A 13,473-nucleotide genomic window follows, 5' to 3' on the forward strand; every position below is an offset into this window, starting at 1 on the left:
CTATCTTCCACAATCTTCCACAGACTACTTTCAAGCGTATTCTGTTCTTTCCAGTGATGCCATAACTAAAAGCAACTCAAAAAGAACAGCTTTTGTCCTTTATTTTCTGACGTAAAGAGTGTAATCTCTAAAAAAGTGATAATATTATTTAAAAAAAAAAACTCATTACTCTTGTTGAGCGTTTAATGTTTGTTGATACTGAGGAGGTCACTAATCTTCAAACGCTTATCTTCATTTCTGAGCTTTACGAGATTGGCTGGTAAATGAATGTCGAAACCCTCGTAATATATATATTTTAAAAAATCGATTGGTTCTTCCACAAAGCTTTTGGCAATACAGCCTTCGAACATAAAGAATTGCCCACACTACTTCCTGTCAAATTGCTGATAAACTGCCACACGACTTCACAAAGCATCATCATCTGATTACACAACGGCAATAAGTGAAACATTAGTTTCAGTACAAAGAAAAGCTTCTAAACATACATTAATTGACCAAAAAAAAAAAAAAAAAAAAAATGATGATGAAGATAGGCACTTTTAGTCCACTAACAATCCAAGTAATATACAGTTGTTTACTGGTGTGCTACGATTGGTCGTTTTATTTAGCTGCTTGGAGAAAGACGTGTGTGTCTTTTAGTCAATAACTTCTTATTTCTAAACAGGATTAGCAAGAATACGAGGCTGTAATATTTTGTTACGTTGTTTTTCAATCCGTAGTCCAGGCATAAGCCTTTCCCAAATCATCATGAAATGACGGTCTCGAGAGGTTACTTTCACTCAGTTCAAACTTCAAATTGCTAATTCAATCCAAAAAGTAATCATCTGTACCATAAATTTTCTTCTTGTATTAACGTTTCGAAAGTTTTAAAGTACTTAACGGGCTGTAATGTTTTTTTTTAGGGCTTACTGTAAACAATGGCACAGACGTGGTTGGTAGTTGCTGTGAGTGCAAGGCCCTGCACTACATAAGCTGTATTAGTAGCGCTCACTGGAACATTTTTTTTTTTTTTTTAATTTAGTCCTGAAACAACAGAACTTCAAATACTCCTTCAAAATGCTCTGATTCTATTAACTGGTGGATTGTCTGATGCTACTCCATTATGTGGACTAATACTGGTTTCTATTTCTGAGTCTGGAATATCTTGAAGACTTGATATGCTTGGGATGTTCTCTACAGCAGGTGCAGACGAAATTTTATTTCCGCTGCCTTCGCTCTGAGTTTTGCCCTTCTTCCGCATATGAGTTAGAAATAATTTCGATCTCTGCCCCTGGAATGGCTGGAAAAGCTGATGTAGTTGACGCACTCTGTTCAAAAATTGGAGAGGATGTTTCATTCTCAATATCTTCAATCTGACTGAACAAGTTCTCAGCTTCTTGAACAGGTGCACTAACTTCTCCGTAATCAGAATCCGAGGTACTGTCAAATTCATCCGAATTTTCGTAAACTTCATTCAAATAACATTCTTCAACTTCGGTGGAACTTACAAATGGAAGTTCTACAATTGATAAAAGAGGAAAGGCAACGTCTATATGATAAGCGTCACTGGACAAGGTAGCATGTTGCTCAGAGTTCACAGTGTTTTTATCATCCGAACTATAATATACTTCGTTCGTGTCAAATTTGTAACGTTATATTTTATTATTTCTTATTTTACACGTTCGTGTATATTTTAAAGATATCGACACGATTAAATTACACTAAATCAGACGCACCACCTTGTATCACTATTACCTTTTATTTTCAAAACTTTTCTTTTTCGGTTGTCATAATCAACGACATATAAATTCTTTTTCTTATTCTTCTTCTTCTTCTTCTTCTACACGACAGATTGTGTACTTTTAAGCACCGTTGCCCAAAATCAAGATATGAAAAGGAAGAAATTCACAAAGTACATGTACATACAATATGGTTGTAAATTCCAAGGATCTTATAAAATAGAGGATCTGCCATATGTATCTACATCCTATAAAATAAATGAAGCCAAAAAACAACTGAACATCGGCACGTCAGATTGGCTATCTCGTTTCCGCCATCGTCTGATTGGCTACTTTCGTTTCCGCCATGATTGTTGGCTCAAAACATTGCGATCCTATTGGGCGGAGTGGGCAGAGTAGGTGTGGCGAAACTTTGACGTATGGCTTCAAGATTTTGTTGTGAGGGCAGATCCTCTATTTTATAAGATCATTGGTAAATTCATCAAACTCTTCCTCCTCCTCCTCCTCTTTAGATTCTTCGGACTCTGACACATAAATATAATCGAGCTCATTATCAGCTTTACTATCAAATACTTCATCTGCATAGTCGTCTTGGTCATCGTTCACAAATTCATTCCTGCTGACAATTTGTCCTTCCATCCTTCCTCGGGATTCAGTCCAAGTGAAGACTGCTGTGATACAACAATGCGGTATTTCATCAGACGAACTTGATCTCTCATGAAAAAAATAAGTCCATCTGGGGGTTCCATTAATAACCTCTCGTATTTCATGCAAGTCCTTTCAGCTCTCACGATTGTCGAATCGACAACCCCGCAGAGTTCCATAAATTGATAATCTTCCAAAAAAAAAAAAAATTCATTTTCGCTTTCTTTCTTTTTACTTTCAATTATTATTCGCAGTGCTGTTTTGACATGTGTGACCATTACAAAACCCTTGCCGCACTGAAGATTTTTACCTTTTCTTGAAAACGCAAACAATATCCAACAACAATATGATTTAACACAGCCTATTTATAACAACAAACATGAATCATTGCAAAAATTTCAAATACAGTGTTACATACAATCGTGCACTGATTATTCATTATACCAATATTACAGTAATAACCTTTGGATAACTCGGTCAATTGCTTCCAAGAAACGTCCGCGCTATGCAAAACCACGTTAATACGAAGTCTATTTGCAATAGGTTTAACCATTTTAGGATTTTTGGTAACTTTTGTTACCATGGCGTAGTATCGTCTTTGACCGCTTATTTAGGTTCTCAAACAGATATTTAAGCCGGTTTTTTTATTAGTCAAGTCAAGGATGGACCAAAGAACACCCCAGATGCGTTTTAGAAGCGGATGGTCAATTTGGCGGAGCCAAGTGGGGGCGGAGGGGTGTGACTTTTTAATTTTTTCTTAAGGCATTTTTTTTTAAATCACGCCTTTAGTTTTCACGATATTAGATTGGAACTTTGCATACGGATTGTGTGTACATTTTGATATTTCTCATTTTTTTTTCTGAGAGATCCCTACATGAAACCGGGGCCGGGACCGAGGGGCGCAAGTGTTCCGAGGGGGTGATTTTTTTTCAAAAAAACATTTCCGGTTTTTCCCGATTTTTCCAATCCAGATGTACGATACGGACATGTGAGTGATACCGTTGGAAAGCGCTTGTTATTTAATTTAATGTCAAACATTGTTTGACGTGTACATTAAATGGATTATAATCTATTTTCATTTTCATTATGTCAATACACGTCTATTCTCTGTATATTATAGCTACCATTACAAAATTCTGTAATATAGTTTCCTATATAATAGCAACCAGGGGCGTCATTTAGAGGGACATTAGGGGGCAATTGCCCCTTCAAGAGTTTGAGGAATACATATCCTTCAATCGATTGTCTACTAATATACTAGTACAAAACGCGAAATTCTTATGTCGACGGTGCTCTTGTTCCCCCTCAAGCAAAGTCTGAAATGTCGCCCCTGATAGCAGTCATTTTGTAAAATGACAGTATTGTTGTAATATATTATTTTATATGTTTGTAAGACCACTTGACCCTGAGAACCTATGTTTTGACACCATGATGTTGAATGTGGGTTTCCTGATTCACACAATATTAATTGGTCATTAAAATACAGTCGATATTTTAAAAAATGGCTTCCAAAATGTAATCGGCCCAGACTAGAAATGTCTACCCAAACTAAATTTATTCAATAATGATTCCAAGTTACAAGTCAAAAATGAAATTCTGTGGACATTTTTTTTTTCATTTTTACGGAGGTATGTCATGCAGCCTGAACTACAAAGATATACCGGTACAGTAGTAGGAGTACTATTATTAATAATAGTCAGCGTAATAGTAAAAATAATAGTTTGATTTAACATTAAGATAAGTAAGCATGATGATCAAGAAAAAGCAATATTCAGGTATTTTCATCAACTTGCTTGCATTCTAAACATTTTGATAAACATGTTTAAGGTGTTAATTAATTATTATTATTATTTTCTTCACAATTTACGTATTGTTTATACGTGTCTGAATTAATTTTAAAGGATCTTGGTGTGAATGTGGTACACATTGAGTCCCGACCATCGTCTCGCAAGGACTCTGAGTTCGAGATTCTGGTGGATGTAGAGTGTGACAATAAACGAATGGAACAACTGGTGAGTCTTCTGCGAAGAGAGGTCGCTTGTATCAATCTCTCCTCTTATGACGCGGGAGAGGATTTACCGCCTCCAACTCCATTGTCTGCATGCAGCAGTTTTGGTAAGTGGACATATTCGTTATTATTCATTGCATGATATGAAAGAGGCCGCTCGTGAGGGAGGTAACATCAATAAAAGTTTATCCTTCGAAATCAAGAGAAGAAAACTTATCCAATACATTAATTGTTGCATACAAGAATCATTATTTTCTCAGTTTGAAATCATAAAACATTACTTTTTTTTTTTTTTTTTTTTACAGATATGACTTCCTTCGCGAACCGCCTCTGAGCCGATGTATGACGTAAGAGCGCGCTTTTGTAATCGGAGAAATGACAGAGATAAACTCGCAGAACAGAGGAGACGAGCAGATGAAGTAGGAGAATTTAAGAAAGAAGTGCTGGCAGTGCACCAATAATTATCGATCCATGAGTAGCGTTGCTTGCCTGCCACCACAATATTTATCAATGCCAAATTTTCTGTCTGCTCCTTGCTTCTTCTGTGTGTTTTAGTAAGAATGGGAGCAGTATATATATAACATATTTGTGTATTAATTAAAAGATATTCGAAATTACGAAAAGATTTGCTTTGTGTTTCAAAAAGTAATTTTTTTTCTTTATCCTATGTCGATGAAAAGGCTCACAATAAACATAGTATCCACCACATAGAGCCATCCTATTTCTGTATGTCAGTTCAGAAATCCAAATCCCCTCTATTCACACGGAGATAATGCTCTACAAAATATCTACGATAAGCAGCCTTATCAGAGAGTATACCTATTGAACACGTAAAAAGAAAAAAAAAAGGCGCCAAAATAGATTTGTAGCCGGATATTATATGAATTAATTACCACCAGTGAAGAGTCTTACTCCTCAATATTATATTATTTTTATTAGGGATAGGCCGATTCCGATTCTCGACTCTTCGATACTGGCGGTATCGAGGAATCGTCGGGTTCAATACCGATTCCGACGAAAAAGTAATGAAAACTCTCAAAATCATGTATTTTTATGATGGTTTGTTACGAAAACACTAAGAAATGTACAGATTATCTGTTTAAAGTATTAAACAAACCATAGAAACAGATTGGACCCAGAGAGGGTTCAAATGCTTGTTTTTCTTAACAGAAATTTGAAATACAATCCAAACTTCTAGTTTTTAATACTTTTCAAGACATAATACCGATACTTTTCTTTTCATTCTAATTCCATATTTGCAGCTTTTGAACATTTCAGTTTCAATTCTTCATTGTTTTGAAAGAGTTTTTATTCATTTGCAATAGGTTAATAAAATGTTTTTGGATTCAAATGTGTTTTTATTACTTGTTTTACTCAGAATCGGTATCGAGCCCGGAATCGAGAATCGGGAGTAAAATTTTAGAATCGGTATCGGAATCGATGAATTCTGGGATCGGCCTATCCCTAATTTTTATTGTTCTTTGAAGTGATTAAGAAAAGCCAATTTAAGTATATTAAATAACTACTGTCTGGCTCAAACCTCCTGACGTATAAGACGTGTCCTCCTTTCACAATATCCAATGCAAGTTGAGCGATGTTGTCCAATAGCTTTGTTCCTGGATTAAGAGAAAGCAATTTCAAACCATGTCCTTATAATGTATGTCACTATAGCGTTAATAAATTTATAAGAAAGTGTTTTTCAATATCTTAATTTCTCGCGTTAATGTTTCACGTTACATCTGTATACGAACGTAAGTGAAATCACACAACGTCGCACGTGTACATTTCAGTTTGGCTTTCGACAGATGTCAAGAGGTTTGAGCCAGACTTTAGCGTTTCCGTGAATTAATTCTGACAATAAATTCGAGTTGATTAAATGTTTCTGTTTGTTATTGTATTAAAATTTAATTTATTTATTCTAGACTTTGGAGATATGCCATGGTTCCCCAAGAAAATATCAGACCTCGACGGCGCACAAAGAGTACTTATGTATGGGACAGAGCTTGATGCAGATCATCCGGTAAGGTTTCATAAATATACCATAGGTATTGTATAAACCACTTATTATGATTCTACGAGTCGAAATAAAGATTTAGCAGTCGAGGCCCTTTAGAGAAGTCAGACCTAAAAATGTAAATTTTACCGCCAGAAGCTAAGAGAAGAGATCTTACTTGACGTACTATAGAGGAGCCATCAGGAGATGGTTCCTAAAGTTTCTTACCATGCGCAGAGGGAAAATGGAGCCCCAACTTTGGTGCTAGTGTTACCAACCATGGTCATTCTGTTTTACACCATTAAGAAATCTGTCATTATTTTTCTATAGATGCACAGAAAAAGCCTTGATACGTGAGTAGGAGCAAGGCCGGTGCGAACTGTTAGAGACCTTCTTTTGCTGGCCCCCCTGTAGTTCTTGTATGCAGCTTTCTGAATCTGCATGAAACTCTCTTCCCTTAGCCTTTAGCGATAAAATATAAATTTTTACCGACGTAACTTTCCTGAAGGACCGCCAATAGCAGTGCTTACGATACGAGAATTTTTGTGAGAACTGAGCTCTTCCAATATATATATACTTTTCGAGACGAGACAACCCCAAATCACGTCTCGTGGGTTACACTAGCCGCCATTGAGCTTAACTTTTTCTGTACTCTTGTTATACGAGGGTCACTTTTTTTAAAAAATCTCCGATCTAGCTGCTAAATAGCCAAGTTTGAGGAATTGGTGATGCATGGTAGGCGACTGTGCATCTCTGTAATTATAACTTTTGCTAATAACAACGCCAACTCTCCAGTTTGAGCTGAGCTGTAAGCACTTAAATATGATTGAAGTTCCCGCCAAGTGCGAGCTGCGTAGTGTTATGCGTTGTCTTTAAACAGAAGGGAATGATGCAACTGAAGGTCATCGAGGAATTAGCCGGGTATGTGGTGTAAACTTTATGAATGATGGTATAGATAATTTAAGGGTTAGCGAACAGACATTTACGATGAAGGAGGATAATGATGCAAGTCTGTCACAACAGAAGGCCTTCTTCAACGAGTTAACTAAATGGTTCGAGAGAAATAGAGGTTTAGTATAAGTGAGTTGTGTGTGACATTTCCTGAAGTATCGAGATCATCTCTTTACACCATAGCTCGCCAAACTTATGAATCTTCTGAGCTACTGTACCATTTTTAATCCTACTGTGGGCTACCAACTAAAAGAACTACCAACTATCCAAGGTAGCAAATGTCTAATATACACACAAAAAACATAACGTTTAGCAAATGTCTAATATACACGCGAAAAACATAATGTTTAGCAAATGTCTAATACACACAGAAAAACATAACGTTTAGCAAATGTCTAATATACACGCGAAAAACATAACGTTTAGCAAATGTCTAATACACACAAAAAACATAACGTTTAGCAAATGTCTAATACACACACAAAAAACATAACGTTTAGCAAATGTCTAATATACACACGAAAAACATAACGTTTAGCAAATGTCTAATATACACACGGAAAACATAACGTTTAGCAAATGTCTAATATACACACGAAAAACATAACGTTTAGCAAATGTGTAAAACACACACAAAAAACATAACGTTTAGCAAATGTGTAATATACACACGAAAAACATAACGTTTAGCAAATGTCTAATATACACACGAAAAACATAACGTGGACAACCCCACGCGAATACAATCAACTGTGAGATAAGGCTGACATTGGCAATTGTGCGGGAGAAACAAGCAGTTGTTGTCGTCAGCGCCTCCTGTCGTTAGCATCAGCTCAGTGGAGTAATCAAGGTTAGCCAACGGAGCATTAACGCGATCTACCGGAAATGTCTCCGCGAGCTACTAGTAGCTCGCGATCGACAGTTTGGCGATCACTGCTTTATACGATCGTTACATAAGACCTACGCCATTAAAGGCTATGTGCTCAATGGGTTCCCGACCAATGAGGAGCTTCAAAACAACGTTCAGGCTCATCTCACGTCACTGGCAGCAATGTTCTTAGAAGGGGTGATCGAAAAGCTCGTTGACCTATATGACAAATGTCTCAATCTTCACGGCCATTGTGGAAAATTAACTATTTTTGTATATTCGTAATAAATTCATTTTGTTCTATGCTCTTGTCGTTTTTTATTGTCCATCGGAGGTTGAAGAAAATGGCCCTCGTATGTGCTTGGTGGAAATAAACTTTCCGACAATCATTGAAAACATACATAAGTTACAATGGTTGCTTAGAATGTGCTAGTTAGTATATGTGGGTTTCAAAACTTTGCTTTCCATTGGTGGATAGGGTTACTTTTATGACTGATTGCACTATTACAAAAACGGTGTATTATTTTGCTTATTTGGTTCCAAAATTATTAACTTCTCCAACTCGTTTTCAGGGTTTCAAGGATCCTGTTTACAGAAAAAGGAGAATACATTTTGCTGACATTGCAAGCTCATATAGACAGTAAGTACACACGTTAATTATTTTCTCTGTTTTAATAACCAAACTGACAAGTCCTAATAAGTTGTAAACATAATTACATTTTGCGTAGTCATTTATTTATTTAAAATGTTTCAAACAAATTCGTAGGAAATTTTATATTGAATAGTCTACACTGAGAAAAACCCGTAATCCGGACAGCGGTATATTGTAAAAACATATGGAATCCTTATGTTTACTACGGAAATCAGACCGCAGCATACGTCATCCATATGCTACATACGCACTGCCTTTAGATGTTACATCATACCGTTGCAGGATGTCTGACATCTAACAGTCTTCCGTATATTACATACACATACGTATGTTACATTCGTCAGCTATATGTCATATACGTCTATTTGTATGTGAGATCCTGTCTGTCTATATTGTTTCATACGGAAAATACGTATGGATGGAGCACTTATACGGAAGATGTTATAAAACGTGCCTTTTCAGCTATACGTTTACTGTACGTTTAGTCCAAAAACTACAGAATTTACATATGTAACATATGTTTTTACGTACGCCCCATACGGTTTTTGCCTCTTGTATATTAACAGTGGAACGAGGATAAAATGTTTAGGGGCAACAAGAAGTTATTTATTAAATATTCTATCCCAAAATTCGTTCGGTGGAGCTGAGATAAAGTACATAAATTCTCAGTCAAGATCTGACACGCAATTCGAACCTTGAACCTTGAATCGAACCTTGAATCGAGGTGTAAACGTTAAACATTTATATACGCGGGCTCGGTAAGTAGCTGCAGCCTTCTGACGAAATATTACTGTAAATGTGATGAAAAAAAATATTTGTCTGAAGTTCTCGGTGAAACAATCATATCCAGAAAATTTGAAAATATATAATTCACGAAAAGTTAAATTCAGGACATGCTATATCCAAATGAGGATATATTCCGAATTATATGTATATATTATGAAAGGCTCTTTCCACATCTACGAAAGTGCCAAGAGCAAGCGAGTAATTGTAAAACCTTTAACATCTTATACAATGAATGAACTATTAGAATTAGTTATTGTTCCTGCAAAAATAAACTTATTTAGTGCGACTAATTATAGCTATCAAGCAATTGTAGATGATCAGATAGTTCTTGTTTCGTAGTTGGGAGTTCCGAATTTGAATCCCGCTGACAGATATCTTGGCAGAATTTTTTTTCAGTGCTTTAGGGATACAGGGAGAAGGTATCAATTCTCCAGTAGCCAAGTTGGCGGGAATCACTGTGATTGGTACGGCAACTTAACATTGGTCCCAGGCGTGGTCAGAGTGACTTTAACGGCTGGGATATTACGGGATGGAAGGCTGAGGAGATACTGCGGGAAATCGCCACCCTATATTTCCCTAGTTCGTTGACAAAAGAAAGAGAACATGCATATGTACACTCATGTCCAAAATTATTGTCGCATATCTATAATTGTCTTTTTGTACGAATATAATTTGATAATGATTTTACAGAGTACTTTTAATACAAATACTATGTGTATAATCGGGAAATGTATATTTGTGGTAAATTTCATAGGAAAAGAATTATAAATACGAAAATTATAATGAGTAAAATAAAATGTTGCTAAATGGACAAGAAAATGTTATTTTCGTTTTATTGTTCTTATTTACTGCTCTTTTGACATGAAATTTGCCACATACATGTCTTTACCGATTATACACATACTAACATTATAAGAAATACCGGGCGAATTTCTTATCAAATTACATACCTAGAACAACATATTCCCCCTATAGACATGCGACAATAATTTTGGACATGAGTGTACATTTCTTTTGCGCTCAAAATAAAGTTCCGCAGGATGGCAGAATACTTATGATAACGATAACATAGCGATAAAATTGTAATTTCCTTTATGAACTACCACCAATGTCTGCTGTGGTTTAAATATGAATGGAAAAATGAAATGAAATCTTTAAGTTTAACGTCCCACGGTTATGCCGGTTAGGCTAAAGGAGACGGTGATAATGAGAAATGAGTGAAATGAAGAAAGTGGGAGGAAACGGGAGGACCCCGAGAAAACCCACGAGCACGGTGTTTGTCCAGCACAAAGTCCACACGGCGCGAGCTGGAATCGAACCACGGACTCCAAGCACCGGAGGTGAACGCTCTACCACTGAGCCACCGCGCCCCCAAATATGAATGGAATATAGTATTCAATGACAGTCAGCATGTCCCAGTCGATTGTATGTACTACCTCCTCTGATATTTTTTTTTAAATATATTGGATGTTGTCTCGTTCTAGTGGGCACCCAATTCCAAGAGTTGAATATACAGAAGAGGAAATAAAAACATGGTAAGTTTTTCTTTTAATATTTATATTATTGTAGCCTCTTTCAAGCAGATTCTATTATTTTACATTGTAGTAAAGTTAAACTAAAAGTGTAAGAAATGTATTTGTAAAATTATTTGAAATTCTCTTACAGAAAATAATTAATTGAACTGTGAAATGCATTGCAGTAGCTACGTGAGATTTTTAGTATCCTGAGCTCATTGGTGGCCAAGTAGGTACTCTGCTTTCCGTGCAGGTGGTTCAATTCCCTGTGGGAGAACTTCCCTCGAATATAAACCCAAGTGGTAGTTTAAATCCCACTTTTAGTAGACCCCGTCCTATAGTTTTTTTTAAAAAAAAGTTTAATGACTCACGATTAGTGCTCTCAAACAGGTTGGGTTGGGTCACCTCGGGTCAGGCTACTCGGGTCGGGTTGTCGGGTCGGGTCAGTCGGGTCAGCTCGGGTCGGGTCAATCGGGTCACGGGTCGGGTTGGGTCGGTCTTCAACCCGACCCGTTGAGAGCACTACGGAGTCACGATTATGTCCCCAGGCTAAGGAAAACAGTGATGATAATTAAGGAAAAGGTTGAATGAAAAAAAATTGACAGTCCCAATAAAACTGCATACACGGAGTATGTCCTCCACAAAATCCATTTGGTACAAGCTGGGATTTACCAAGGAACCTCACGCACAAAAGTTGAGGGCTCTACCACTCATATCGCGGCTCTTAGCCTTGGTACTGAAGAGGGGGCAATACATCAAATAATCTTTCAGCTTTTTAGTACGGTTAATTGGAGACTATTTAGGGCTGAAAACAGGGCCGTGCCGAGGAAAATCAGCGCCCGGGGCGAGAGTGTACGACGGTGCCTCCATACATATATTCTAAGCAATTTTTCCTATCTTTTTTCCTTTTTTTCTCCCGAATTTTTCGTCCCCTTACTTCGGCGCCCGGGGCCGTCACCCCGCTCACAATCCCCACGGCACGACCCTGACTGAAAACAGCCAATCACATCCAATAGTTTCTTAGCTTTGTACGTAGTACGGTTGATTGAAAAAAAATGAAAGGAAGTCTTTAAATTTTACGTCTCCCGGTTATGCCGGCTAGGCAAAAGAAGACGATGATGATGAGAAATGAATGAAATGGTGGAATGAACAAAGTGGGAGGAAAAGGGAGAACCCTGAGAAAACACCACAAAGGCGGTTGATTGGAGATTATACGAGGTTCGAGAAAAAAACGGACTGAAGTAATAACTCAGAGTACTTACATTATTGGTTGCTGTCGGTGGTGTCACCTTCAAAGTAGTCCCCCTCTGCTTCAACACATTTCTTCATTCGCTGCTGCCATTGTACAGGTTGGCCCAAAAGTAGGTATACAGTTGCATACTGATCAACTCACTGTATCTTATTTTTTTATCAAACAGGTAGACCTAGTTTCTTTATTATTTGTTCTTAACATCTTTTTACTTATAACTTAAGCCCGGAGCAGTCGAAGCAAATGAATCCATAAAGTAGAATGTTATACTTGATTAATGCAGGGGTGTATACCTGTATGTAACATCCCTTTAAGTCATGTTCTGTAAGGGTTTTTAGTACTTTTTCCATTTTTTTCTAACTTCATTAACAGTGGTAAAGTGTGTTCCTTTCAGTTCAGATTTAATTTTCGGAAACAAAAACAAATCACAAGGTGCCAAATCAGGCAAGTACGGTGAGTGTTCTAACGCTGCAATGTTTTTTTGAGCCAAAAATTTCTGTACGGATAGGGCTTTGTGAGCGGGTGCATTGCAGAAATTTTTCGCATTTGCAATTTTTCCGTTAAGATGCGTCTAACTGACTCTCTGTCCAAGTTCGCAGACTCAGCAATTGCTCTATCAATCTGCGATCATTTCTCATAACACGGCGAACATTTTCGATATTTGTTTCAGTTACATAAGAACGCTGGTGGCCTGTTCGTTCATCATCATCACAGCTCTCCCTACCCTCCAAAAACCTTCCGTGCCACTCGAACAATTGTCCTTGACACGCAAGCTTCACTGTAAACTTCCTTCAACATTTGAAATGTTTCAGTGGCAGATTTTTGAAGTTTTACGAGAATCTTGATGTTTATCTTTTGTTCTCGTACTTTTACGCTTGTCATTTTCCACCAACGCACTTACACACGTGTTCAGTCTTTATCGCTTATCTCGCGAATGGTTGGGTCGGGTGAATCCAGTTCACTGTACTAGGTAGGGGAGGTATTGTAGTTTATCCTTCCAACAACAATATGCATTATGTTAATTATTATTAGTAATACAGCTACAATTCGTATTTTTTTGTGTGTATGTGTGTCGCAACTAAGTATTTA

The 13,473-nt window shown here is 37.1% G+C and overlaps 1 protein-coding gene across 1 annotated transcript in view; it reads left to right on the plus strand.

Moving 5' to 3' along the window:
• Positions 1-13,473, plus strand: part of Trhn (tryptophan hydroxylase) — a 119,252-nt gene that overhangs the window by 79,044 nt on the left and 26,735 nt on the right. The window contains exons 3-6 of the mRNA XM_081727629.1: positions 4,265-4,478; positions 6,294-6,391; positions 8,756-8,823; positions 11,106-11,156. Of these exons, the coding sequence (XP_081583755.1) occupies positions 4,265-4,478; positions 6,294-6,391; positions 8,756-8,823; positions 11,106-11,156 (431 nt within the window). The remainder of the gene's footprint in view (positions 1-4,264; positions 4,479-6,293; positions 6,392-8,755; positions 8,824-11,105; positions 11,157-13,473) is intronic.

This window comes from Thermobia domestica, chromosome 10 (genome assembly GCF_964235325.1).
Source record: "Thermobia domestica chromosome 10, izTheDome1.hap1.1, whole genome shotgun sequence".
Taxonomy (NCBI): domain Eukaryota; kingdom Metazoa; phylum Arthropoda; class Insecta; order Zygentoma; family Lepismatidae; genus Thermobia; species Thermobia domestica.